General features: G+C 46.7%; 2 protein-coding genes across 3 annotated transcripts in view; both read left to right on the top strand.

Moving 5' to 3' along the window:
- pibf1 (progesterone immunomodulatory binding factor 1) overlaps positions 1 to 13,519 on the top strand; it is a 33,158-nt gene extending 19,639 nt beyond the window's left edge. For both annotated transcript variants that reach the window (XM_061227231.1, XM_061227232.1), the window contains 4 exons: positions 903 to 1,033; positions 2,943 to 3,027; positions 11,252 to 11,425; positions 13,194 to 13,519. In XM_061227231.1, the coding sequence (XP_061083215.1) occupies positions 903 to 1,033; positions 2,943 to 3,027; positions 11,252 to 11,425; positions 13,194 to 13,241 (438 nt within the window). In that variant the 3' untranslated portion in view covers positions 13,242 to 13,519. The remainder of the gene's footprint in view (positions 1 to 902; positions 1,034 to 2,942; positions 3,028 to 11,251; positions 11,426 to 13,193) is intronic.
- Positions 13,520 to 14,393: 874 nt separating this feature from the next.
- On the top strand, positions 14,394 to 23,910 carry klf5b (Kruppel like factor 5b). The gene is made up of 4 exons (XM_061226777.1): positions 14,394 to 14,760; positions 16,402 to 17,242; positions 18,094 to 18,153; positions 21,915 to 23,910. Exons 1-4 carry the CDS (start codon positions 14,587 to 14,589, stop codon positions 22,091 to 22,093), a joined length of 1,254 nt encoding a protein of 417 aa, XP_061082761.1. The 5' UTR covers positions 14,394 to 14,586; the 3' UTR covers positions 22,094 to 23,910.
- The last annotated feature ends 1,908 nt before the right edge of the window (positions 23,911 to 25,818 follow it).

Here is a 25,818-nt window from a genome sequence, read left to right as displayed (position 1 = left end):
ACACAGCCACGTCATCTCGCTCGTGTGTCCGCTGGGTACCGGCAGCTGCCTGTCTGAAATGTAACCCCCCCCCCCCCTCTCCTCCCTACGAGGGGACCGTTAGCCAGCCTCTGGTATGCGGTGGGGACGCCTGGCGGTATTTTATTCATTCGTATTTCTCCTTTATTTAACCAGGAAAGGCTGGTTGAGATTAAAAATCTCTTTTTCAACAGCGACCTGGCCAAGACAGCCAGCAGCCAGTCAAATACACAGACACCGAGTCACAGACAGAAACGTACAACAAATTACAACACGCGAGTTAAAAGGGAGGGAGAATCAAACATAGACATGTCAAAGGGACCGACTCTGTCTCCTTTATCGTATAGTATAGGTATAATTCACAGAACGGCTGTACGCGTTTGAGAAACGTATGCATTTCTGTATGCGTTTTCGGCAGCCTGTAGGTACATGGTACATGACTAGGACCTGTAAGGTTGGTGGTTCAACCCCCTATGTAGCAACAATAAGATCCGCACGCCTGTTTTTTTTTTTATATTGTTGTCTGTCGATAAACGAGTAAGCTAAATACCATGCAATGTAAAAGAAAAGCGGGTATGAACCCGTGAAATAACGGGTGTGAGCCAGTGAAGTGAAGCCGAGATGTCAAAGTGGGACTTGGTGGGACCTCCTGATGAGGCTGATCAGGGTGACTATGGACTATGTTTCACAACCCCAAATATGGGAGGAGTAAACCATATTTTGATATTAATGTTATTTCTGGAGCAGTTTGTGCCACGTTTCAGATCTCGTGGTGCTGTTGGCGGCAGACTGTGTTGTGGTGTTTGGCCCAGGAAGTCTCGCTCGCGACGGGCCTCTGAGCGGTAAACTGTCCGCTAATCACACTCCTCCATTTTGTTTTCCAGCTGGAAGCAGCCAATCAGCTCCTGCAGCAGGCCCAGCAGCCGTACAGCTACCTGATCGACAGCGTTCAGCAGAGGGACGGCCAGATCTCCGCCCTCAAGCAGCACGTCAGCCAGCTGGAGGAGGATGTCAGGTACTGAGACACGCACACGCAGACACACGCACAGACAAGACGCACACGCGCACAGACAGACGCACACGCGCACAGACACACGCACAGACACACGCACAGACACACGCACAGACACACACTCACACTCACACACGCACACACACACACACACTCACACACACACAGACACATGCACAGACACACACACACGCTGACACACACGCACACAGACACCCGCACAGACACACGCACGCACACACACACACACACACACACACACTCACACTCACACTCACACTCATGTACACACACACACTGAAACACACACACACACACACACACACTGAAACACATACTCTCACACACACTGACACATTCATGCGTACACTCACTCACAAACACCGCTACCTCTTTAACAAGCAGAGAGAAGAAGAAGCCAGACCAAGGCATCACTGATGCATGTTAGTATCAGTGATTCAGGAAAAAGGAGTCTCAGACAACCTTAATTTGGTGGTCCTGGACTGATGCATGTTACAACAAGCAACGTGTGTATACCGTAATACCCATACACACACGTACTCACACATACATGTGTACTTACACACACACGGACACATACAGATATACACACACACACAGATACACACACACACACACACACACACTTGTCCTAAGGATCCATAAATAATCACTTAACAACTGTGTTCCCATACTTGGACCCAAGTATGCAAAGTGTCTCCACAAGTTTCCTCTTGCAGCACTGCTTGCTAAGTCATCCTCCGGGTAGGAACCAGTTTCACAGAAAAATGAAACCTTGAATCACCTTGTGAGCTCTTGGGTCGGGGCCACTGGGACAGTTCATGACGGGACAGGACCTGGGATGCATTCAGAAGTGCCTTTGGGCTGCATCTGGAACTGGTGCGATAATGACTTGCATCACGGCTTTGTACCGCGCTCAGCCAACCAGAGTCTGTTCACCTCAGCCAGCTTCATTTACATGCAGCGCTAACACGCAACGCGCAGCGCTAACACGCAACGCGCAGCGCGCGACAACATCCTGGCCCCTAGATGCGTCCCAGTGTGAGAGTGAGCCTGTGGCCCTCGGGGGAGTGAGAGTGAGCCTGTGGCCCTCGGGGGAGTGAGAGTGAGCCTGTGGCCCTCAGGGCAGTGAGTGAGTCTGTGGCCCTCGGGGCAGTGAGAGTGAGTCTGTGGCCCTCGGGGCAGTGAGAGTGAGCCTGTGGCCCTCAGGGCAGTGAGAGTGAGCCTGTGGCCCTCAGGGCAGTGAGAGTGAGCCTGTGGCCCTCAGGGGAGTGAGAGTGAGCCTGTGGCCCTCAGGGCAGTGAGAGTGAGCCTGTGGCCCTCAGGGGAGTGAGAGTGAGCTTGTGGCCCTCAGGGGAGTGAGAGTGAGCTTGTGGCCCTCAGGGCAGTGACAGTGAGTCTGTGGCCCTCAGGGCAGTGAGAGTGAGCTTGTGGCCCTCAGGGCAGTGAGAGTGAGCCTGTGGCCCTCAGGGCAGTGAGAGTGAGCCTGTGGCCCTCAGGGCAGTGAGAGTGAGCCTGTGGCCCTCAGGGGAGTGAGAGTGAGCTTGTGGCCCTCAGGGGAGTGAGAGTGAGCTTGTGGCCCTCAGGGCAGTGAGAGTGAGCCTGTGGCCCTCAGGGGAGTGAGAGTGAGCTTGTGGCCCTCAGGGGAGTGAGAGTGAGCTTGTGGCCCTCAGGGGAGTGAGAGTGAGCTTGTGGCCCTCAGGGGAGTGAGAGTGAGCTTGTGGCCCTCAGGGGAGTGAGAGTGCGCTTGTGGCCCTCAGGGCAGTGAGAGTGAGCCTGTGGCCCTCAGGGCAGTGAGAGTGAGCCTGTGGCCCTCAGGGCAGTGAGAGTGAGCCTGTGGCCCCCGGGACAGTGAGCCTGAGCCTGTGTCCCCTGTTGTTTTTTTTGGCAGGAGTTTGAAAAGAGAGAACACAACTCTGCTTCAGGTGAAGAACAACATGACCGCCGATCTCGAGAGACTTCTCAACCACCGGGAGGTAATTCTCACACTCTGCTTCACCACCCCACAGTGCTGTGCATGTCTCAGCATTTATCACTGATCACGGGATTGGCATCTTGCATCTAGGGGGCAGCCTGGAGCCTAGTGGCTAAGGTACATGACTGGGGCAGCCTGTAGTCTAGTGGCTAAGGTATATGACTGGGGCAGCCTGTAGCCTAGTGGCTAAGGTACATGACTGGGGCAGCCTGTAGCCTAGGGTCTAAGGTACATGACTGGGGCAGCCTGTAGCCTAGTGGCTAAGGTACATGACTGGGGCAGCCTGTAGCCTAGTGTCTAAGGTACATGACTGGGGCAGCCTGTAGCCTAGGGTCTAAGGTACATGACTGGGGCAGCCTGTAGCCTAGTGGCTAAGGTACATGACTGGGGCAGCCTGTAGCCTAGTGGCTAAGGTACATGACTGGGGCAGCCTGTAGCCTAGTGTCTAAGGTACATGACTGGGGCAGCCTGTAGCCTAGGGTCTAAGGTACATGACTGGGGCAGCCTGTAGCCTAGTGGCTAAGGTACATGACTGGGGCAGCCTGTAGCCTAGTGTCTAAGGTACATGACTGGGGCAGCCTGTAGCCTAGGGTCTAAGGTACATGACTGGGGCAGCCTGTAGCCTAGTGGCTAAGGTACATGACTGGGGCAGCCTGTAGCCTAGTGGCTAAGGTACATGACTGGGGCAGCCTGTAGCCTAGTGTCTAAGGTACATGACTGGGGCAGCCTGTAGCCTAGGGTCTAAGGTACATGACTGGGGCAGCCTGTAGCCTAGTGGCTAAGGTACATGACTGGGGCAGCCTGTAGCCTAGTGGCTAAGGTACATGACTGGGGCAGCCTGTAGCCTAGTGGCTAAGGTACATGACTGGGGCAGCCTGTAGCCTAGTGGCTAAGGTACATGACTGGGGCAGCCTGTAGCCTAGTGGCTAAGGTACATGACTGGGGCAGCCTGTAGCCTAGTGGCTAAGGTACATGACTGGGGCAGCCTGTAGCCTAGTGGCTAAGGTACATGACTGGGGCAGCCTGTAGCCTAGTGGCTAAGGTACATGACTGGGGCAGCCTGTAGCCTAGTGGCTAAGGTACATGACTGGGGCAGCCTGTAGCCTAGTGGCTAAGGTACATGACTGGGGCAGCCTGTAGCCTAGTGGCTAAGGTACATGACTGGGGCAGCCTGTAGCCTAGTGGCTAAGGTACATGACTGGGGCAGCCTGTAGCCTAGTGGCTAAGGTACATGACTGGGGCAGCCTGTAGCCTAGTGGCTAAGGTACATGACTGGGGCAGCCTGTAGCCTAGTGGCTAAGGTACATGACTGGGGCAGCCTGTAGCCTAGTGGCTAAGGTACATGACTGGGGCAGCCTGTAGCCTAGTGGCTAAGGTACATGACTGGGGCAGCCTGTAGCCTAGTGGCTAAGGTACATGACTGGGGCAGCCTGTAGCCTAGTGGCTAAGGTACATGACTGGGGCAGCCTGTAGCCTAGTGGCTAAGGTACATGACTGGGGCAGCCTGTAGCCTAGTGTCTAAGGTACATGACAAGGTACAGCCCCGGTGTAGCCACAGTTCGATCTGTACAGCTGTTGGGCCATTGAGCAAAACAGGCACTTGAGTTTTCAAATCCCCTTTCTACCCCACCAACCCACCCAAATAATCCAGAGGTTAGATTAATTGGAGACTCTAAATTGCCCCTTGGTGTGCTCCTGCTGTTGCTCTTGACCAAGGCACTGGCCTCAGAACTGGAGTTGGTCGCCGGGTGCTGCACTGTGGCTGCCCACTGCTCCAAAGTAACCAGTATGGGTCAAATACAGAGGACACATTTCAGTTGCCACAAGCCAATGATATAACAATCAATTCAATAAATAAATACATAAATACATAAATAAATAATCCATGTTAATCTGGGTAAGTGCAGTATTTAACATTGTGGTTGTATGAAGGTTGGTAGCCTCCCCCCCGCCCCCATGTTCCGACCCTGTCTAGGCTGTGTGGTGGTGGTCGTGCACCAGGCAAAGATGCACAACTGTAAACAAAAGCTCACAACAGAGGTCGTAACACTGCACGACAGAAATGAGCCTGTCAATAAATAAAAAAATCCAGTCTACTCGTGACCCTGGATTTGTGCAGGTGGAGGTGCTGTGGGGTTCTGTGTCAGTGGGACATTTTTAAACCTGGCGTTTCTTTATTGGAAACGTAGAAATCCAGTAGTACCGTTGGATGGCTTAATTGCCCATTAGCCTTGCGGCAATGACTTGTCACCGAGTGACAATGTACCTGCTTTTTAAGCCTTCCGTTTGACATCTTTGACACGTTTGCGGCCCAGGAACACCTGGTGCAGACAGGTGGCTTTCCTGTTTGGAAGGATTTGAAGGTGTGATAAAGGTGTGACCATGCGCTGGCCAATCGGAAGTGTTTCCAAATTCCCTTTAAAATAACGGTCAAGTCAAGTATCTTTATTTTCGATTCTGTGTATTCTGCTGTGACTCTCCCTAGCTAGCCTGTCTTGCTGCCTTTACTCAGGACATAACATCTGCTCTAGTCTCTCTATTGAGTTTGATATCTGTGGACCTAAACAGCAAATATATTAATTGTGTAAGTATTCACAAACATAATACAATGATAATAAACAATATTTAAGCCAACTTTAATTGATATTCTACAGAGAAGGTGATTAATTAATCTTAAATCTAAAATGAATGGGAGATATGTACTATACATATACTATACAATACACACACACACACACACACACACACATTACAGTAACTTCATCGTTTCTGGGTGTTTTTCCTTGTTTGATTGTAAGATTCTTTGGTAGTTTTTTCAGCCAGGAATGGAAAAGGAGGAAATGGAAGCGAAGAAGTAGGTCCCTGTAAATCTTTCTGTTAATTTCATGTTTCATTTTCTTCTTTATATCTCAGGTTTTCAGGTTTAATTCAGTATGATAACTGTGGGTTGTATGACTCCTGTCTATGAGTGCTACCATCTGTCATCTCCTCCACTGTGTATATTAAGCAGTAAGAGGCGTTCATAACTACAATTTATCACAATTACAGAACTGACGTGTCTAATACAGCTTGGTGTTGTTCGGTCCATTCAGAGAAACAGACTCACGCATTTGTGTTTTGGAATATCCTGTGCGTGCATCTGCGAGACACGTCCAATTCAGCTTAAATATTGAAAAGCAGGAAACTTCCGGAAATTTCCGAGATTCGACTATGTGAAATGTCCCATTCTGACATTGCTCTCGGATCATCTTCAGAGTTGCTATACAGGTTTTTCAAGTTACGAGCAACCGTTAAGCCAAATTTAATGTACTTGACGCAATCTTTAGATACTTTTATTTGCCAACAAAATGTATTCTGTAAGACAGGATGTTCAGTTCTCTCCAAGACATGACCAGGCGTATTCATGCTCCCATATTAAAGATAATTGCCTGCACAATTAGGCAGCGACTGTACAAGTAATAATGCAAATGTAAACGCATGCAAGTATTAGTCGTCGTGATTTTGGACTCCAAAACAGGATTTGATCTTTGATTTGTATTAAATGTACCACTGACAACTTATTTTTGAGTTTGGGCAAGGGTGGGGTCTTTGATTATGTTAGAATGTATCATAACTGATTGGGTATATTTGAATAGGACCTATAGTACTGCACACGTTCTTGTTTTAAGAAGTCATTTTAGTTGGCAGTGTGTTCCTAATTTGACTATATCCATTGCCATTATCCTATTCTGGGATTTTAAAAATATTGTTTCAGTTTTCGTGCACATTTTCAGTTGGCTCAGGCAGTTTTAGGGCTTGGTCTAAACGCACTGTAACTGAAGTAACTTTACAGTTACAGAGGTTGTCCCCATGCTTATTACCTTATTATACTTTAAAACATTATTCATAATATGTTTTTGTTTGACAAATAAAATTGACATTTAAGTATATCATTCTGAATGAACATTAAAATGAAACTGTTCATATGCACAGTACAGACATAGTGAAAATAATGATGCGGTTAAAAGCTTGGAATGTGTTTTCTTACTTTACACCACAACCCACTGATTGGCCCTGTGGGCCTACCTGTTCTTGTAAAACTGAACTTACTGGACATTTTCCAAGCTTTTTTTTTCCATATCTCATGTTCATACTGTTTGTTGCTATGCACAGCTACACCTTAGCAACATATACTTTCATCAGACAGTTACTTATGAGTGCCCTTCTGAAATTAATAAACATTCATTTTTTTCATGTAGGATTAATTGACCATTAATTGGCCGTGATTTTTCAGTACTTTAAATGAAATGTTTATAAAAGGAAACCGTAATCTGTCCGTGCAGTGTTCAGCATCCGTGAGGTTTGAGTTTTTGACTCAACGGCGAGGGTTGACAGGTATTCATTTTGTCAAACGGTGAAGCTTTAGTCAAACAAAAGATTTCTCCTAGGCGTGATCCACGGAGGACTCAAAAAATGTCACTGACTGACTGTGGGAGGTGCGCTGAGTGAGTGCGTGTGTGTGAATGTCCTTAAACTCGCCTTCGTTTGGACATTTTTCCGAGTTGCACAAAGAGCGATTTCCCAACAGCGGTCTGTACGCAGCCGGGTGGCGGGGTCCCATTAGCATTGTCCAGACGTCACGTTTTCGGCTGCTCCTCGAACACACGTGTGCACGCTGCCGTTTCCCCTGTTTGGACAAGTTACCCAATTATGCGAGCTATTAATCCCCCTTTCTGACGTACAGTACGGCTGTTTCTGATGGTCTGTCAGGGGGCTTACACACGTATGGAAAAGAGAGAGTAAAAAAAAAAAACACAGTGAGTGAGCTTGGTGCAGAACCTGCGACTCTGATGTTTCTTTGTGAAAACACAAACACCGGAATTAAATAAGAGAGTTTACCCAAGAAATTAATGCTTCAATATGTCTGAACTACTGCCCAAATATGCTGACTGGAAGAATGGGCAGCATTGTAAAACTATATTTTTCATATAAACTCCAAAAGAAATGCATTTTCCGCAAGAGAAACTGGTTCTTCGAGTCTGGGTGTTTCCATGGTTTTGTTTTGTGGTGGCGATGATAACAATACAAAAGATTCAGTCCTGCATGTCAAGTTGAGCTTTCTGGTTAATGAGATTAAAGTTGTATTTTTTTTTGTGTCTACTTTCCCCCCCCCCCATGTGCTATGGTGAGAGTGTGTGGCAGTGGTTTCCAACTCTGAAGTTTTCCAGCTTAAGGCTGGTTTTCATTGCAAACAATCTGTTTATTAAGGTAATCAAGACCAGGGGCTTGGGGTTCAGCGAATTTATGCAGAAACAGATTTTAACACAATGCAGAATCAGCTCGTTACCAACAGGTTTTTCTTATATCATATATTCAGTGACCAGTTGTCCACATTTTACCCCAATGCTGAAAAGGTAGCTTCACGTGCATCAGGTTAAGGCAATACAAAATGTTCGTCTTTAGAAAGGGATGACATTTGCCCTAGCGCATTAGAGGTAATTGAATCCCAAATTGTCTGAGAACTTATCCGACAGAAAGTTGGTATGAAATAGTGGTTCTGTATCCGTTTCTGATAGAATGCTGCAGTAAGTGCCCTCAACCGTCCCTCCTTAGTCTTCAACATTTCTAATTTAAAATAATGAACCGTTCCCTATGATTGAGGAAATGCTCTTGAGGTTGGAGTGAAAACCAGTTCACACAGGTTGGGAATCCTTATTGTAAGGCATTACGGTAATGTTCTAGCTTTACTGTACGTCATATACATAATGCAGGTTCAGACTTGACTGTAAAAATTATTATTTCTCAGACACTGATTATAGTGATTCTCTGTTTATTAGGGAGGAGATGAAAGATGTGTTGTTGAAACTTTTTGATGTGCTATGTATGTAAGAAATGTAAAAAATAATAAGAATTGAAAAAGTGTGAGTGGTGAGTGATATGAGGAGAAAGAGCTGGGTCAGGATCGCTGATAAAGTTCAATATCAACTACGTTTCCACACCGCCTAGAAAGCCAACATTATCTAAATCTAAAAACTAAAAATATGGTTTGTAATTTAAAAAATAATAATGTGTTTCCATATAATGAAATGATAAATGAAAATGTTATTTAATTGGTGGGGGGGTTTTTTTTTTTGTTGGTAAATGGATATGTCCCCGGGGAGAACAGCTTGAATTTCCATGTTCCTGTTCTGAGCCAGTCACTGAGAATGCCTGAAATGCCCGTTAACCTCGCGAAACAGCAGCTACCAGATCTGTGTGCTGCTATTTGAAGGCACCGACCAACTGCTGATCTTCTCAAAAAAACATTCATATAAACTAGGCCTTAGGACGTCTCCCGTTCACATCATTCTGAACATTAGCATTCCTGACTGTCCCTTAATTTTGTGAAGAAGCATTTAGACTAAAACGACGTGGTGCCAGCTGACAGTTATGTAAAGTAGAGGAGTACTTTTTTTTTTTCTTTCTTTTTTTACTTCTCGGGTCTCTGTCAGACCACCCCGGATCGCCGTGTGCCACTTGTCGAGTTTTTAAAAACAGGGCAGAAGTCTTTATGTGAATGGAAGTTGTAGCCGATAACCCATTTATAATATAGTGGGCTATTTTCATCCCGGCATTCTCTCGACGCTTTCCTCTGGCATCGTCTTTGCCGACTTCACAACTTCCAGTGGCATGCTGGCATAAAGCACGCAATCCTCGCAGGCAGCTGCTCAGCAGTTGAGCTTTTGTACATGCCAGCGCATATGGCCGAGGGTGATAAATAGAAATATTAAATGACCCCGTACTCAGACCACTGAGGCAGCGACTGAACGTACAACAGACCGGCCTGGAGGATGCCCACACACCGCTGACAAAAACACCTCTCGGCTTCCTAATTCCGTCCGCCATCCTGCCCCCCGCCCTGGTCTGGGGTTCCCCATTAAACGCCCGCGATTTTCCCAACAGTCAAACGGCAGCGGAAGTGGGATATTACAGTACGTTTTGCCATTTCAAGAAGGTACACGCTGGCAAATAATACTCTTAAGGTTCATGTTTAATAGTGCCTTCTGAGGATTCATACAGCGTACGGAAGCCAAAGTTGTTCCGCAAGAAGTGCCTTTAAAAACTTCAGGCGTAATTATTTTATTTTTTTTAAGTCCTTAATTTGTGTATATTATGATGAACACAAATTGTTCTTGGCTGATAAGTAGGCCACAGCGCAGAGGATTGTGATGAGCAACAGAAACGCTCATGACTCTCGTGACAGGTGTTGAACTCCGGGAGAGGATATGGCCACCAGTTGACCGTGACTCCCACCCGTTTGTTTAAAAAAGCTGCTCCGTCTCAGAGCACGTGACTTACTGAAAGCTCAAAGCGATGACTGCTGAAAGTGAGCCGTTGGTTTTAGATGCGCAGTGAACTTAAAGACACCGTGTACGCAGACAGGCCCGGTGACACGTGAGCTCGAAAGTGTGTTAGCCACGCTAGACGGCTGCTTTTCACCGAATCGCTTAAAGGTACAATGGGTAAGATTTTTTGCGTTAAAACATCGGTACAAGACCATTCTAAATCCCTTCCTAACATTGAAAAAGGCTCACTGACATGTCGACTCACCCTCTGCCTGTGTTTATAGTCCTTAAATTCTGGTCTCAAAATACACTCTGTACCAAAACATTGTGCAACGGTACAATAATTCAAGCTCATTGGTTGAAAATGGGTTCCAATTGCCACAGCCAACGCCATTTTCTTGGTTTTCATGAAAAAAGTGAGTTTCATTTTCATAGCTTTCAGGTTAAACCTGGAACACAGTAAAATGTTCAGTTATATAAACTTTTACGGAGTACATGTGCTCCCTGTGTACTGGAAAAAATGATATGACCAGAGTAGTTATATACCTGTAAATGTCTTCATCAGCCTATGCAAAGTGCTCTTTAAAAAATAATAATAATAATTCATAAAATGGCATTTTTCCTTAAGCGCCCATGGCCCATTAATAGTGTCAAATACGTTTCGAGGGAAGGGAAGCTGTCGGTTTGATATATCTATATATTATATAAGCTATATCCTTTAAGATGAGATGTCAATAACGTAGATGGAAAAACAAAGGCTGGACTGAATGTATAGATGCAGTCTGTGTTGGAGCGGGTATGGCAGGCTATCAGACCTATTGTATCCGTCTGCTGTCTGTCTATAGCGTACTGTACTTCTGCCGTCTGTCTATACCATACTGTACTGTCTTACCTCCAATGGCCGTCGTCTGTGCTTTCCAGGAACTGTCTGTTATGAAACAGGTTCTCATAAGCATGCACTCCGGGCGGAACGGCGAGAGCTTGGCCCCGCCGCGGCTGGAAGCTACGAGCGGAACGGCAGTTTACGCGCCGAAGGGGAGCGTCCGGTGGGCCGAGGCCGAGGAGCAGGGGCCCAAACCCAAACCCACCGTGTTCGTGAGTAAACATCTCCTCTTACACCTACTCTAACCCACCGTGTTTGTGAGTGAACATCTCCTCTTAAACCTACTGTAACCCACTGTGTTTGTGAGTGAACATCTCCTCTTAAACCTACTGTAACCCACTGTGTTTGTGAGTGAACATCTCCTCTTACACCTACTCTAACCCACCGTGTTTGTGAGTAAACATCTCCTCTTAAACCTACTCTAACCCACCGTGTTCGTGAGTAAACATCTCCTCTTAAACGGGGCGGCCTGTAGCGTAGTGGTTAAGGTAAATGACTGGCACACACAAGGTCGGTGGTTCTAATCCCGGTGTAGCCACAATAAGATCCGCACAGCCGTTGGGCCCTTGAGCAAGGCCTTTAACCCTGCATCGCTCCAGGGGAGGACTGTCTCCTGCTTAGTCTAATCAACTGTATGTCGCTCTGGATAAGAGCGTCTGCCAAATGCCAATAATGTAATGTAATGTAAATGTAAACCTACTCTAACCCACCGTGTTTGTGAGTAAACATCTCCTCTTACACCTACTCTAACCCACCGTGTTTCTGAGTAAACATCTCCTCTGAAACCTACTCTAATCCACCGTGTTTATGAGTAAACATCTCCTCTGAAACCTACTCTAACCCACCGTGTTTATGAGTAAACCTCTCCTCCCGTGTTTCTGAGTAAACATCTCCTCTGAAACCTACTCTAATCCACCGTGTTTCTGAGTAAACATCTCCTCTGAAACCTACTCTAATCCACCGTGTTTATGAGTAAACATCTCCTCTGAAACCTACTCTAATCCACCGTGTTTATGAGTAAACATCTCCTCTGAAACCTACTCTAACCCACCGTGTTTATGAGTAAACCTCTCCTCTTGATGATAATGAACTGGTCTGCTAGATTGGAACCTGGATCTGGTCCTCTTTTTGTATGGCTGAAATGCACCAGGCAAGATCAATCGAGCTCAGAAAAGTATTTGAATCCAAAACAATTACGCATTTGCCCCGGGTCTAGTCTGGTGCAGTCCGTAGGGCAGCTGAAGCTGGATCTAATCTAAACCAACCCCAGGTTTAATCCTACCCGTCTGAATAAAGCACACACAATAAATAACACAAACCAAACCGAGGGTGGAGGAGAGGAAGAAGGAAAGAGACTGAGAATGTAAGCTCTGTTGGGTTGAATATGATATAAATATGGGCAGTTCTGACAGCTGAAAGCGTGGACATGTGTGGAGCAGGCATTCAGCTGCTCAGATGCAGGACTTCCAGCCTGACGTCATCAGGGCAGTGCGGTCGTCTTATTACGCTCTAGGCCTCTTTCTCAGCGTGGCACAGTGCGTACTGTTAGGGTATGTGGGTGATAAACTGTAAATACTTTACACAACTTCCCTTAAAAGGCACAATAGGTAAGATTTTTGTGTTAAAACATTGTTACAAGACCATTGTAAATCCATTCCCATGATTGAAAAAGGCTCACTCACAGGTTGACTCACCCTCTGCGTGTGTTTATAGTCCTTAAATTCGGGTTTCAAAATATGCAGTTGACGGGCCGGCACTCTGTACCAAAACATCATATAGCTGTACAATAATTGGTTGAAAATTAGTTCTAATTGCCACAGCCAATGGCGTTTACAGAGAAGGGGAAGGGATGAACAGTGTTGTGGTTTGAGTGTGCTTTTTGCCGCTATTCCTCTCTTGACCGTTAGACATCCGAAATGATCAATTGTACCTTTAATGTCATTGTTGTTTCATGACAATCTTTGTCTCCTTCTTTTTCAGACAAATAAAGAAGTCCCAGATTGGTATAAAAAACTGAAACAGAAGTAAAAATGACAGCGAGGGAACAGTGACGGAGTGTTGTGGTTCTGTGATGTGATTTGTGTGAAATGTACAATAGCTGCGTTTATTCTGAGGATTTGTACCAACACGTTTTTGTATTTATTTTATACAGCCGATGTGTAGAATGTATTACCTATGTCATGTTTACTACATTTTGTATGGCATTGCCCTGATTCTGTGGTCAGATTGAGATGTGTAAAATGTTTTCAAGAAATGCATTTTGCATTCAGTTTGTGGGGGGGGAAATAAAACGAACAGGAAATCCACTTCCTGCGTTTTGAAACGTGTTTTACTGTTCAGTTCACGACACCTGCTCCATCCCCTCAAAGCTGATTGCTTTCAACATTGCAGTGGTGTTGCGTTATTATTTACAGAGCTGGCCTATGGATATGGCTGCGTTCACAGCCAATGCTGTGTCCAGTTTTACCTAGTGTACGATAACAGGATGTCTACACTAACGCACAAGGTTCAGAACGGTTCTAAGTGTATTAACTTTCCTTCGGGCGCATATCTACGCGTCATACATTCACTTCTAAAATAGTAAGACATTCCTTTATCTTTAAGGCATGGCACTTCTTGGTGCCATCCTGTTTCTCACTGGGGGAGCTGGGATTAGCCTAACCGCTAAACTGTAACTTATTTGGCTTCAAAATTAATAATACGTATTAAATATTCCTTTTATTACGCCACAATTTCGCGGTATCGGGTAGTTGCCCACCACACCGATGCGGCACTTCTTCCTGAACAGTCCGTTTCGTTTATATACAGTGCTCTCGTGCCGCGATTTGAGTTGCAAATTTTTTTTTGGAACTGCTTGCGTTTTATATAGGTTAGGCCTAAAAGCGAACGTGTGTAAAAAAAAGAAAAAAAAAAAAGAAAAGAAATGAGTAAGCAAAAATCCATTATATAATTTTCTTTTTTTTTAGCGACCATGCTACTGTGTGTATCAAAATTACCTACGAGCGGCTCCTCCCTCCGAGAATTACCAAAGCACCCTTGAAGACGGGATTATTGCGACGCCTCTAATCGCCGTTGTGAACTCTCGGGAATGTCAAGTGTTCATCTAGATATAGGCGTGTCATTTTGTCAATTTCGAAGCCTCGGCCCCGCCCCTTCACGAAGCATAGAAAACTGACCGATGCGTAATATATTCGCCCCAGCGCTTCAAAATCAAGAAAGTTAAACCGACACCAGACGAGGAGAGGGACAGCCTTGTCAACAGCTCGGTTCTACGTTTGTTTTCTCACGTTTTCCGCCGTACTCTCGTACTGATATATAGCTTTATTAAGGAAAATAAAGCTTGGGACTTACTACACTTTTGAATTCGGCGTGTATGGCCACCATGTTAACGATGAGTGCTGGACTAGCTCCTGGGGAAGAGGAGCAGTTTTACTCGCATCTCAAACCTGCGCTGACTGGTGGTTTCCAAGGAGAGGGGTCCGTGCTGTTCACCGTGGATACGAAGAACACAATCTGTGGACGTACCGTATCGAACGACTACACCCAGGTAAAAAAATAAAATCATACGCCCGGAGTTGTTTTGAAGGAAACCCCGGCTTTAATCTGCATTTTCATAGGTGTTATGTGCGCCTTTTGCGGTGTGGAGCGGCACGATCAGACGCCGTGCACGCATGCTTTTTGCCGTGTATATATGCACATTATAAAAATTGAAAGCAGGGATTTGCAAGGGCGTAGTATCCCGTAAGGTATTGTGCTGCTGGAGGTGGGAGACGGGGTGGTAGGGTGGGTGGATGGCTGGTTGGTTGAAACTCGGCTGTCTGGCTGGCACAAGCAAAGCAGCTCGCAGTTGGTCACTTGACTACCATTCCGTCAACAACTGACTCCCCCTCGCCCACGCACATTACTTCTGGACCGAGCTGAAACTTCCCAGCAACGCCGACCTTAATCAGAAAACTTGTGAAAGAGATACATGTCCAGTGAACAGCTGGAAGATCTAAATTCAGAAATGGATTCTCCTAGCTTACGCACGGCGCTCCGGGTTGGCGGCAGCTAGCTCCGCCGAATGGGGCTTCCACGCCTCGCGTTGTGCCCATCGATTACCTGTCGCTTGAAATAATCCCTTTGTTCTTACAAGTCACATTTTGTATAATTTAGCTGCATGCGGCGGCTGCCCCGTAAAAAAGGGTGGATGGCAATCATTTGGAGAAAGGCGAGCGAATCGGGACATTTTTCCATTTGTCAGCATGTTCCGTTTTAGGATCCGGAACGAGAGCAGTCGTTTACAGGAGAAGGGGGAATGTAGCGTTTGCTCAGTGAAGGGTACTTGATAAATGTTTTGCCGATGACTGTTCTAGGCTAGTAGCATATCGGCCGCCCTCCGCCCACACGCTTCGGCGCGGTTACAGAATGATTACAGTTTAGGCATCAAAATGTCGAGTCTAGTGTTACAGTTTCATCGTTTGACACCCCGGGCACGCGTAGACCGAGGACGTTTCGAAATAAATATAATCTGGAACAGCGTCAGATAGTATTCGCAATCAAGTGTTTTGCTAGCTAACGTGCAATTTCAATGTCTTTTTTTAGAGGAATGAATTGCGTTTGTGGGATGGCAGGAATACCCCAGCGTTGAAGTATGGATGCCAACATGGCCGTTGACAGCACGTTTTTGCTAAATGTTGACGTCTTTAAAAATAACCTGACTTAATTTTGATTTGGCCAAGGTCGCATTCTTATTTGCAATATGTGAATATGAATTTATTTGTGGGCTTTTGGTTGTATGCCTCCGGGTAATATCAAGATTTGAATATATTGCTTCCAGTTTGACTGGCTGTCGTCCCGTCTTGAATGACTGAATATTCACGAAACCATGCTGAAGACATGATTTCACATTTGTAAAAATATTACCATAAATGACGTCTCCTCAAGCTGCCAGGTATACTGTGCTTTAAAAACACAGAGGCCTAGGCTGCTATGGACCTTATACTTATTGTTTGACCTTATTTTAAATTAACAATCGTGATTGTCGAAGCCTAAATGTAAAAATCAACCACCATTGTTTATGTTGTTGTACATGTTGTACACTTCATTAAAATTTTCAAACTCACGAAACGGGACTGAAGGCTGAGGAGGCAATCGGGTGTAGCACACTGCTCGCGTTTGCTGACGTGACCACCTGCTCTTTGCCCAGGCCAAGTCGGAGATGGATAAGTACCTGACGCCCCAGCCCTTCGTCGTTCCCGAAACCAAGAAGGTGCGGAGGGACAGCTCGTCCGTGATGGACCAGTTCTTCGGCGAAGAGCAGGGCTCCCCCTACAGCATCAACATGAACGTCTTCCTGCCGGACATCACGTACCTGCGGACGGGCCTGTGCCGGCCCCAGCGGCCCCAGGTGAAGACCGAGCCCACCCAGGCCTACCTGCACCCCAGCTGCCAGGGCGGCGGCCTCAACCCCACCCTCCCGGAGTTCACCAGCATCTTCAGCCCGGCGCCCAGCGCCGCCGACATCAACAGCATCTTCATCAAGCAGGAGATGCCGTCCCTGGACATCGGCCAGGAGGGGCCCCTGTACCAGCTGCTCAGCTCCGAGCTGGAGGGGCCGCTCTCCGGGGGCCCGGACACTCCCGGGGGCCTCTCCATGGGCCCGTTCGGCGAGCTGCGGCACGGCCTGGCGCCCCAGCCGGCCGCGGGGAAGCCCTTCTGCTCCATGCGCGACGGCGGCGGCGGGGGAGGGGGCGGCGGGGGCTACCCCCAGTTCTCCCACCCGCCCCCCCAGCAGAAGGCCGCCTACCTCCCCCCCTCGCCCCCCAGCTCGGAGCCCGGCAGCCCGGACCGGCAGAAGGAGCTGCTCCAGAACCTGTCGCCTCCGCCGTCTTACGCAGCGAGCATCGCCTCCAAGATGGGCGTGGCGCACCCCCCCAGCCTTCCTGCGGCCCTGCCCGTGCCCCAGCCCCCCTCCATGCCCATGCGCTACAACCGCCGCACCAACCCCGACCTGGAGAAGAGGCGGATACACCACTGTGACTTCCCAGGTAAAGACACACACACACACACACACACACACATTGATTTCCCAGGTAAAGACACACACACACACACACATTGATTTCCCAGGTAAAGACACACACACACACACACATTGATTTCCCAGGTAAAGACACACATGCGCGCACACACATACACACTGGAATTTCCCAGGTAAAGAGACACACACACTGATTTTCCAGTTAAAGATGCGCACACACAATGCTTTGCCAGATAGACACGCACGTGTGCGCGCACACAGACACACACACACACACACACAGTGATTTCCCAGGTAAAGAGACACGCTGATTTCCCAGATAGACACACCTGCACTTCTGCGTGTCCAAAATGAGCACACAGACAGAGGTTTACCTTCCAGTAACAGGATTGAACTTTCTCTCTCTGTTTGTCACTTCACCCCGTGGAGTAAGTGTGCCAGTCTTCCTGGGTCTGCCCGAACAAGTCTGACGTTGAATTATTTAGGGATTGCCAAGGCCTTTTACCAGCGCTAAATAAATGAAAGGAAATGGCTTTGAAATTACCATCGAATCCCATCGCGTCAAAAAGATTAAGCAAATAAAAAAAAGATATGGCACGGGCATTAATAGTCCATTTACACAGAGTAGTTTAAAGGCTGCAATAATGCACTCTGCATTTTAAAGCATGAAAATGGTGCTCCATGGGATATGGGGATATGACTGCATTAATAACATCAAAGTGCTTTCAGTTTCAGAAGGAGAGACTCCTCTCCTTCTGGGCTCTGATGGTTACGAACAAACATTCTTAAGTGGGAATGTGCCAAACATTACGGTTTTTTTAAATATATGTTTTTCTTTTCTTTTTTCTTTCCCTCTAGGATGCAAGAAAGTGTACACGAAGTCGTCGCATTTGAAAGCGCACTTAAGGACTCACACGGGTAAGCGTTTTAATTAAAGTTTTTTTTTTGAAGGGCTGTTGGAGGGCCAGCCTTATTTTGGGTCCTCCCGGCCGTGTTGCTAGGCAGACGCGTGCTCTTGGCATGCGCAGGCATTCGTTCGCCGCGGTCCCTGAAAACTATCCCGCGCGGCGCTTCCCAACGCGAGATTCCATGGGAAGAACAGGTGGAAAACCCAGACGCGGAGCGCCCGGCTCTGTCCACTCACATTCCCCACTTCTTCAGCATCTGTTATTGCACATTTCCGAAGGAGAAAATGGTAAAGGGATGTTTGTTTCCTTGGGACTCCTCGAGCTTTTCTACAGAAACAGAATTAGATATACTGTCGTAATGACATCCCTTGGTTTTCTTTTTCTTTTTTTTTTTGCATTTGTTTTTTTGGTTTGTGCATTTGCATATTCGGAGCAGTAAGGAGTTTTTAATAACTCGGCGGATTTGTTGCAATGTTGCCACGCATGCGTGCGTTACCGGAAGACTGAAAACCGGTTCTGCGCGAGTCTTAAATTGAGGTTACGGATTTAAACCCTTGTCGCTGTCATAAGTCACAACAGGTCCAGACCAGTTGTGTTGTCAGTGCAGCAGAATTCAGTGCCAGGTTTCGGGTGTAAGAACCGCTGTAGTTAACCTCGTCTTGGCTAAAAACTCGTCCTCTCCTGTTAATCTCTTCTCTGCTCTGTCCCTTTCATTTACATTTGAGTCAGTTAGCAGACGATTTTAATCCAAAGCCACCTACAAGTTCCTCCACAAGTCAAAAGCATCAAATTCATAAATGGCAAAACCTGCATGCAGCACAGTCATAAAAACAAAAACGGTCGTCATAGTAAGTGCAGAATATATATAAAAGAATATATTTATTTTAAGGGTATAGAAGAGGGATCTAGGAGGACTCTACTCCGCACCCTATCTCAGTCTGGCTCTCTCTGCCGTCGGCGTACGGCGTTTGATTCTGTCTCATTCGTGACGGGCGCACTGGGAGGTCCTGCTGTGCTTCTATCAGCACCTATTATCTGAAATATTTAAAGAGGGGGGGGGGGGGGGGGGAGGAGGGGGGGCTGAGCTGAAAAGGTCTTTACAATAGCCAGATAATCACCTGTGATAAAGACTAACTTGTCAGTCTCCTGTGCTGAAAACCCCCCCCCCCCCCCTCCTGGCCCGGTCTGTCTGCCCGCCCTGCGGCAGTCCAAACACGCTAATGCGCTCACCGTCCCCCTCGAACCCGCGTCCTGGAGGCACGACCCCCCCCACGGGGCTCGTCAGACAGAGACTCTCTCGTCACACAGAGAGACGCTCTCGTCACACAGAGACGCTCTCGTCACACAGAGAGACGCTCTCGTCACACAGAGACGCTCTCGTCACACACAGAGACTCTCTCGTCACACAGAGACGCTCTCGTCACACAGAGACGCTCTCGTCAGACAGAGAGACGCTCTCGTCACACAGAGAGACTCTCTCGTCACACAGAGAGACGCTCTCGTCACACAGAGAGACGCTCTCGTCACACAGAGAGACTCTCGTCACACAGAGAGACGCTCTCGTCACACAGAGAGACGCTCTCGTCACACACAGAGACTCTCGTCACACACAGAGACTCTCGTCACACACAGAGACGCTCTCGTCACACACAGAGACTCTCTCGTCACACAGAGACGCTCTCGTCACACAGAGACGCTCTCGTCAGACAGAGAGACGCTCTCGTCACACAGAGAGACTCTCTCGTCACACAGAGAGACGCTCTCGTCACACAGAGAGACTCTCGTCACACAGAGAGACGCTCTCGTCACACAGAGAGACGCTCTCGTCACACAGAGAGACGCTCTCGTCACACACAGAGACTCTCGTCACACAGAGAGACTCTCTCGTCACACAGAGAGACTCTCTCGTCACACAGAGAGACTCTCTCGTCACACAGAGACGCTCTCGTCACACAGAGACGCTCTCGTCACACAGAGAGACTCTCGTCACACAGAGAGACGCTCTCGTCACACACAGAGACTCTCTCTCGGGCGTAATTCAGCCCGCTCCGCACGTGGTCACACGAGACCGACAGCTCCACGTTTGTGTGCGTTGCCGTGTCGTTGCTTTCCAAGGGTCCCCGATTCAGAAATTAGTTTACCAGTTTTAGAAAAGTTTTTGTTTCCGTTCAGGACTTTTTAAACGGCGGTGATGACGAAGGCAGTGTTTTTATTTATTTTATTTTATTTTTTCCCCCCTCTATGAATGTTCTTAATCAGCCGCGGGGCCGCATCCGAGATGTAAAAAGATAGACCGCAGAACCGTGGTTTTGTGTCCATTAGCAGACTCCCGGGTTTGAGCGTAAGCACTTTTTCACCGAGTTAAGGACTGTTTGTGTTTCTTGTGGAGGCCGTAGGCCTGGGTTTCCTATTATAATTGTATCATTTACTTTTCCAGCGTTTTCACTCACCCATTGATGGGGCCGGCTTTCTGCGGTAGCTTCATCCGTCAGCGCTGCGCTTGGTGTCTATTTTTAAAGACGGGCCCCGAGATTGCTCATTACCAAACTCTGCGGGAACAGAATCACTGCAGATTTAGTGTGGGCATGACACATTTGGGCACGACTCCAGGACAGATTTCATACTTCTGTTTCCCTTGTAGGGCTGGCGTTAAACCCTTATCTGTTGCACCTTGGGAAAGCCAAACCGCTCCGCTCCGTCGAAACCACACCCAGCCCGGTCTCACGTTACAATAACCAGCATCGACATGTCACTTTTCAGAGCACTGGATCAACACGCCAGCGCAGTCAGAGAATGACACACTAGTGCTTATGTGTAAAGTCGGAGATCCGGCCAATTAGGAAAGGGAAACAAACACCCCGGCGTGCCAAGGCGTCTGACATGCAGTCACTTCTCCAGAAACAACTCATGATTCAGATCAGGCGTTTAGACCCGTTCTCATCCAGGTGTCCGGCGGACCCCTGTCGTAAGTAGACTGCTGAGAAACGCAGGTTTAATCATTCCGAAGTTCAAATAAGGAAAGTAAAATATGTTCTTCAGCTGGTGACATTGGGCATGGATCATTTCGGTTGAAAATTCTTTGCATTTCTCCACTGGTGACTGTAAATAGAATTTGCCTAACCACAGTGGCTGGAATATTTTCAGCAATTTAGATTACATCTCACCTCCGGGTTCAAAAACAGCGCCCCCTTGCTGTAAACATGGATTATACATTTAAGGCGTATAGCAGATGCTCGTCTCCAAAGCAACAGGCAGGTTACGGTGTTTATATACAGTATACATTTGTACAGCAGGGAATTCCCCTAAGTGGTTCAGGGTCAGTGCCTTTAGTTCACGGGTACAGGGGCTGTGTCCCTGCTGAGAATCGAACCGGCAACCTCTGACTGAGACACAGCACGTTTTTATTTTTTCCTTCTGTTCATCCTGAGAATAGAGCAGTGTAACACTGTGTAAAAAAAACAAAAAACAAATGCAGTGATGTTCATGCAGTTGTGGAGCAGTGCTAGGGTGCTGCACTGGGACCTGGAAGTTTGGTGGTTCAAGTCCCGGTGTAGCCACAATAAGTTCAGTTCAGCTGTTGGGCCCTTGAGCAAGGCACTTTTAACCCCATATTGCTAAGGGGGGATGGGGGGGGGGGGGGGATTGGCCCCTTGCTTAGTCTAATCAACTGTAAGTTGCTTTGTATAACAGGATCAGCTAAATAACGGTAATGTGATGTTGATGCGTGGCTCGCATTCTCGCTCACGCCTCGTGGTCTGTTCTGCGTTTCAGGGGAGAAGCCGTACAAGTGCACGTGGGAAGGGTGCGACTGGCGTTTCGCGCGCTCGGACGAGCTGACCCGGCACTTCCGCAAACACACGGGCGCCAAGCCCTTCCAGTGCGCCGTCTGCAGCCGCAGCTTCTCCCGCTCCGACCACCTGGCGCTGCACATGAAGAGGCACCAGAACTAGCCCCCAAACAAACCCCCCGCCCCTGCCCCGCCCAAAACCCAGCACTCTGGCCACTACACATGTCGAGTTTGTTTTTGTTTTTTTTTGTTTTTTATGATGTATAATCAATCATCTGTGGGGAACTGGAACTTTTTATATTTATAATGATTTAGTGCATAAACCGTGCAATTTTTTAGTTTTTTGCCGTTTTGGAAATTGGAAATGTATTTAAAGCCATCCATTCACACTCCTTGGCTTTTTTTTTTTATCAGTTGCCATCTCAGTCTTATTTTTCCAAGTGTATAGCTGAATAGTTTGGATGCAAAAGTGTGAAGTCTTCTTGATAGGAGAATATATTTAGGTATTCAATTGTAAATTATTTTTTTGATTTTTGACCAAAGCACCAGTTCATTACAACGAGAGTGTTTCTGTAACACTGAGAGATGGCTAAAGGAATAATGGCTCCTGTTGGCTTTAAGGCATCAAACCAAAGAACAAAGCACGGAATTTACTTGAACATTTTATTTTCCTCGTCAGTTTCACACATTCGGCTTTGAGAATAACGACGCGTGTGAACATTTAAAGAAATCGCGTACGTACAACGTCAAACGCTGATGGTTGTGTTTTGGGACTGAAGCACACGCCTGTGTTTACTAACGTCTCGTAGCTTCTAAAACACTACACAATTCAGGCTTCAACAAATACTGTACACGTGTAAACCAAGTACGATTTCCAACACTGCTTCCAGATTTGCTCGTAAGCCATTTACGGCCGTATATAACCCTTATTGGAGTAACATTGGGGCTAATCTTGTCCCTTAAACTTGGTGCAGCCATGAGCACTTTCAGAATGAGTGTGGCCATTTGCCCAAACATTTTACCAGATGAAAACGGTTTTGTGTTCTTACTGTACTTTTGACACCATTTTCCTTTATCCAAGTAAAATGGAAAATGTAACTGTCCATTTTAGAGCACTGGAATAATCGCTATAGGAACTGGGTTTGAGATTTCCTCCACGGAAAAAAACAAAAACGGAACGCTTTTATTTCAAACTGGATGTAAAATGTTGAAGTATTTATAACCTCAAGAGGGGAAAAAACATCTCTTGCTACTGAACTTTAGTAAGGTAATGAATTATTTAAAACCGTATAGGGATACAAAAAAGGGATTGTAGATGAGTGGGATCATACGAGTTTAAACGGATGTATTATTTGTACAGACCTCTTTTTACACATATGCATGCGACTGTTTATTTTCAGATTTATGAAGCCAGCTGAATGTATAAAGGCGTATTTGCATTGTCTGTAATATGCATTGTGAACACACATTTCATCCTAAGTGCCTTCTGAGGTTTTCTGAAATGCAACTAAACTGCTAAAAGGTACTTTGGAAGACAGAGATTGGAGAAGTTTCTCGTGGGGTTTACTTGTGGTATGCTATTAAACGGGACTGAACTGTTGCCTATTCTTAGCTCTTTAAAACAGTTCGGTTCTTGACCGTAAAGTCTTTTTTGTTTTGTTTATTTATTGTGTCACTTAGTGAAACTAAATCATACGAGTAAGGTTGATCATTTTTGTGTAACTAAAATGCCTTAATGTAAATACTTGGCATCCAAATGTAAATATTGTTTTTCAGAAGTGTTGGTTGCTCTCTTCCAATCATTTAAACAAACGGGCACAGCTGCCCTGCTTCTCATTGTGTGACGTTTACGGTTTTAAATTTCTCTGTTTTTATATCATTGTTTTTGAAAATGTTTGTGTAAACCGTACGATGAGGTCCGCTCAAATGGCTGTCCAAAACATCCATCGCTGTTAACAACTGAATAATAAAAAAATAAAAACTCAAGTAAAGAAGCTGTCATTACTGGTCAATGTTGTTGTTGTACTCGTCGTGCTTATTGTGAAGCTCCGGTACATTGCTTTGTCCCTCAGCACCACTATCAAAGCTCAGTGTTCAGTACTGAAATCTTTATTGGAATAGCATGTTCTCTATTAATCGTTTCTCAGAAGGGACGCGCGCATATTGGCACAAGGCGCAGAATCGAAAAGAGTGGAAATTGAAACAATGAGACTCGCACACTTCATGTTGCGCCTCAAAATATCAGTTTTAATCTATCGGTAGAGTTAACGTTTTGGCCTTCGTCAGAACAGGAGTCTTAGAGCGGTACGTGGAGTATGCTAGTCTCCTCTATTAATTGTTTACCTTGAACAGGACCCTGGATTTTTTAGTTCACACATCCTATTGCACTCATTTAGGAAACTCCGCTACCCAGAGCAGCAGCAGAACGGTCAGACTAGCGAGTAGAGTTAAAGGTACGATAGGTAATTTCGGACTTCTTACGGTCAAGAGAGGAATTGCACCAACAAACACGCTTAAACCACAGCACTGTTTATCCCACCCCGCCTCTGAGAACGCGCTGACGTTGAAACGCCACTGGCTGTGGCAATTGGAACCAATTTTCAAGCAATGAGCTTGAATTATTGTACAGCTGTACGATGTTTTGGTACAGAGTGCCAGCCCCTCAACTGCATATTTTGAAACCAGAATTTCCATCCTTCCATTATCTTAACCCGCTTATCCTGAACAGGGTCGCAGAGGGGCTGGAGCCTATCCCAGCATACATTGGGCGAAAGGCAGGAATACACCCTGGACAGGTCGCCAGTCCATCGCAGGGCACACACACCATTCACTCATACACTCATACCTACGGGCAATTTAGACACTCCAATCAGTCTAACCTGCATGTCTTTGGACTGTGGGAGGAAACCGGAGTACCCGGAGGAAACCCACGCAGACACGGGGAGAACATGCAAACTCCGCACAGAGAGGCCCCGGCCGACGGGGATTCAAACCCAGGACCTCCTTGCTGTGAGGCGTCAGTGCTACCCACTGCACCATCCGTGCCGCCAAACTAAAATTTAAGGACTATAAACACAGGCGGGTGAGTCAACATGTCAGTGAGCCTTTTTCAATGATAGGAAGGGATTTAGAATGGTCCGACTTCTGGTCTTTTTGGTTGGCTCATTTGAATGCAAAACTATTTGACCCAGGCATGGAATGGATATGTAGTGGTAACCCTGACTAGATGAAGTCAAGTCCTGGTCACGTGGACCAACTGGCCCGACCACATAGAGCTGAATGTACATGGCTAAGCCAAGCTTTAACCTCCAGCTATAGAGCTGAATTTACACCACTGAGCCAAGCTTTAACCTCCAGCTATAGAGCTGAATTTACACCACTGAGCCAAGCTTTAACCTCCAGCTATAGAGCTGAATTTACACCACTGAGCCAAGCTTTAACCTCCAGCTATAGAGCTGAATTTACACCACTGAGCCAAGCTTTAACCTCCAGCTATAGAGCTGAATTTACACCACTGAGCCAAGCTTTAACCTCCAGCTATAGAGCTGAATGTACACGGCTAAGCCAAGCTTTAACCTCCAGCTATAGAGCTGAATGTACACGGCTAAGCCAAGCTTTAACCTCCAGCTATAGAGCTGAATTTACACCACTGAGCCAAGCTTTAACCTCCAGCTATAGAGCTGAATTTACACCACTGAGCCAAGCTTTAACCTCCAGCTATAGAGCTGAATGTACACGGCTAAGCCAAGCTTTAACCTCCAGCTATAGAGCTGAATTTACACCACTGAGCCAAGCTTTAACCTCCAGCTATAGAGCTGAATTTACACGGCTAAGCCAAGCCATAACCTCCAGCCATAGAGCCCAGTTTATGCATGCGTCTCAAGCACT

The sequence above is a fragment of the Conger conger genome, chromosome 17 (assembly GCF_963514075.1).
Source record: "Conger conger chromosome 17, fConCon1.1, whole genome shotgun sequence".
NCBI classification, from domain to species: Eukaryota; Metazoa; Chordata; class Actinopteri; order Anguilliformes; family Congridae; genus Conger; species Conger conger.
Note: the sequence above shows the minus strand (reverse complement) of the source record. Positions and strands in the feature narration are given on the sequence as shown.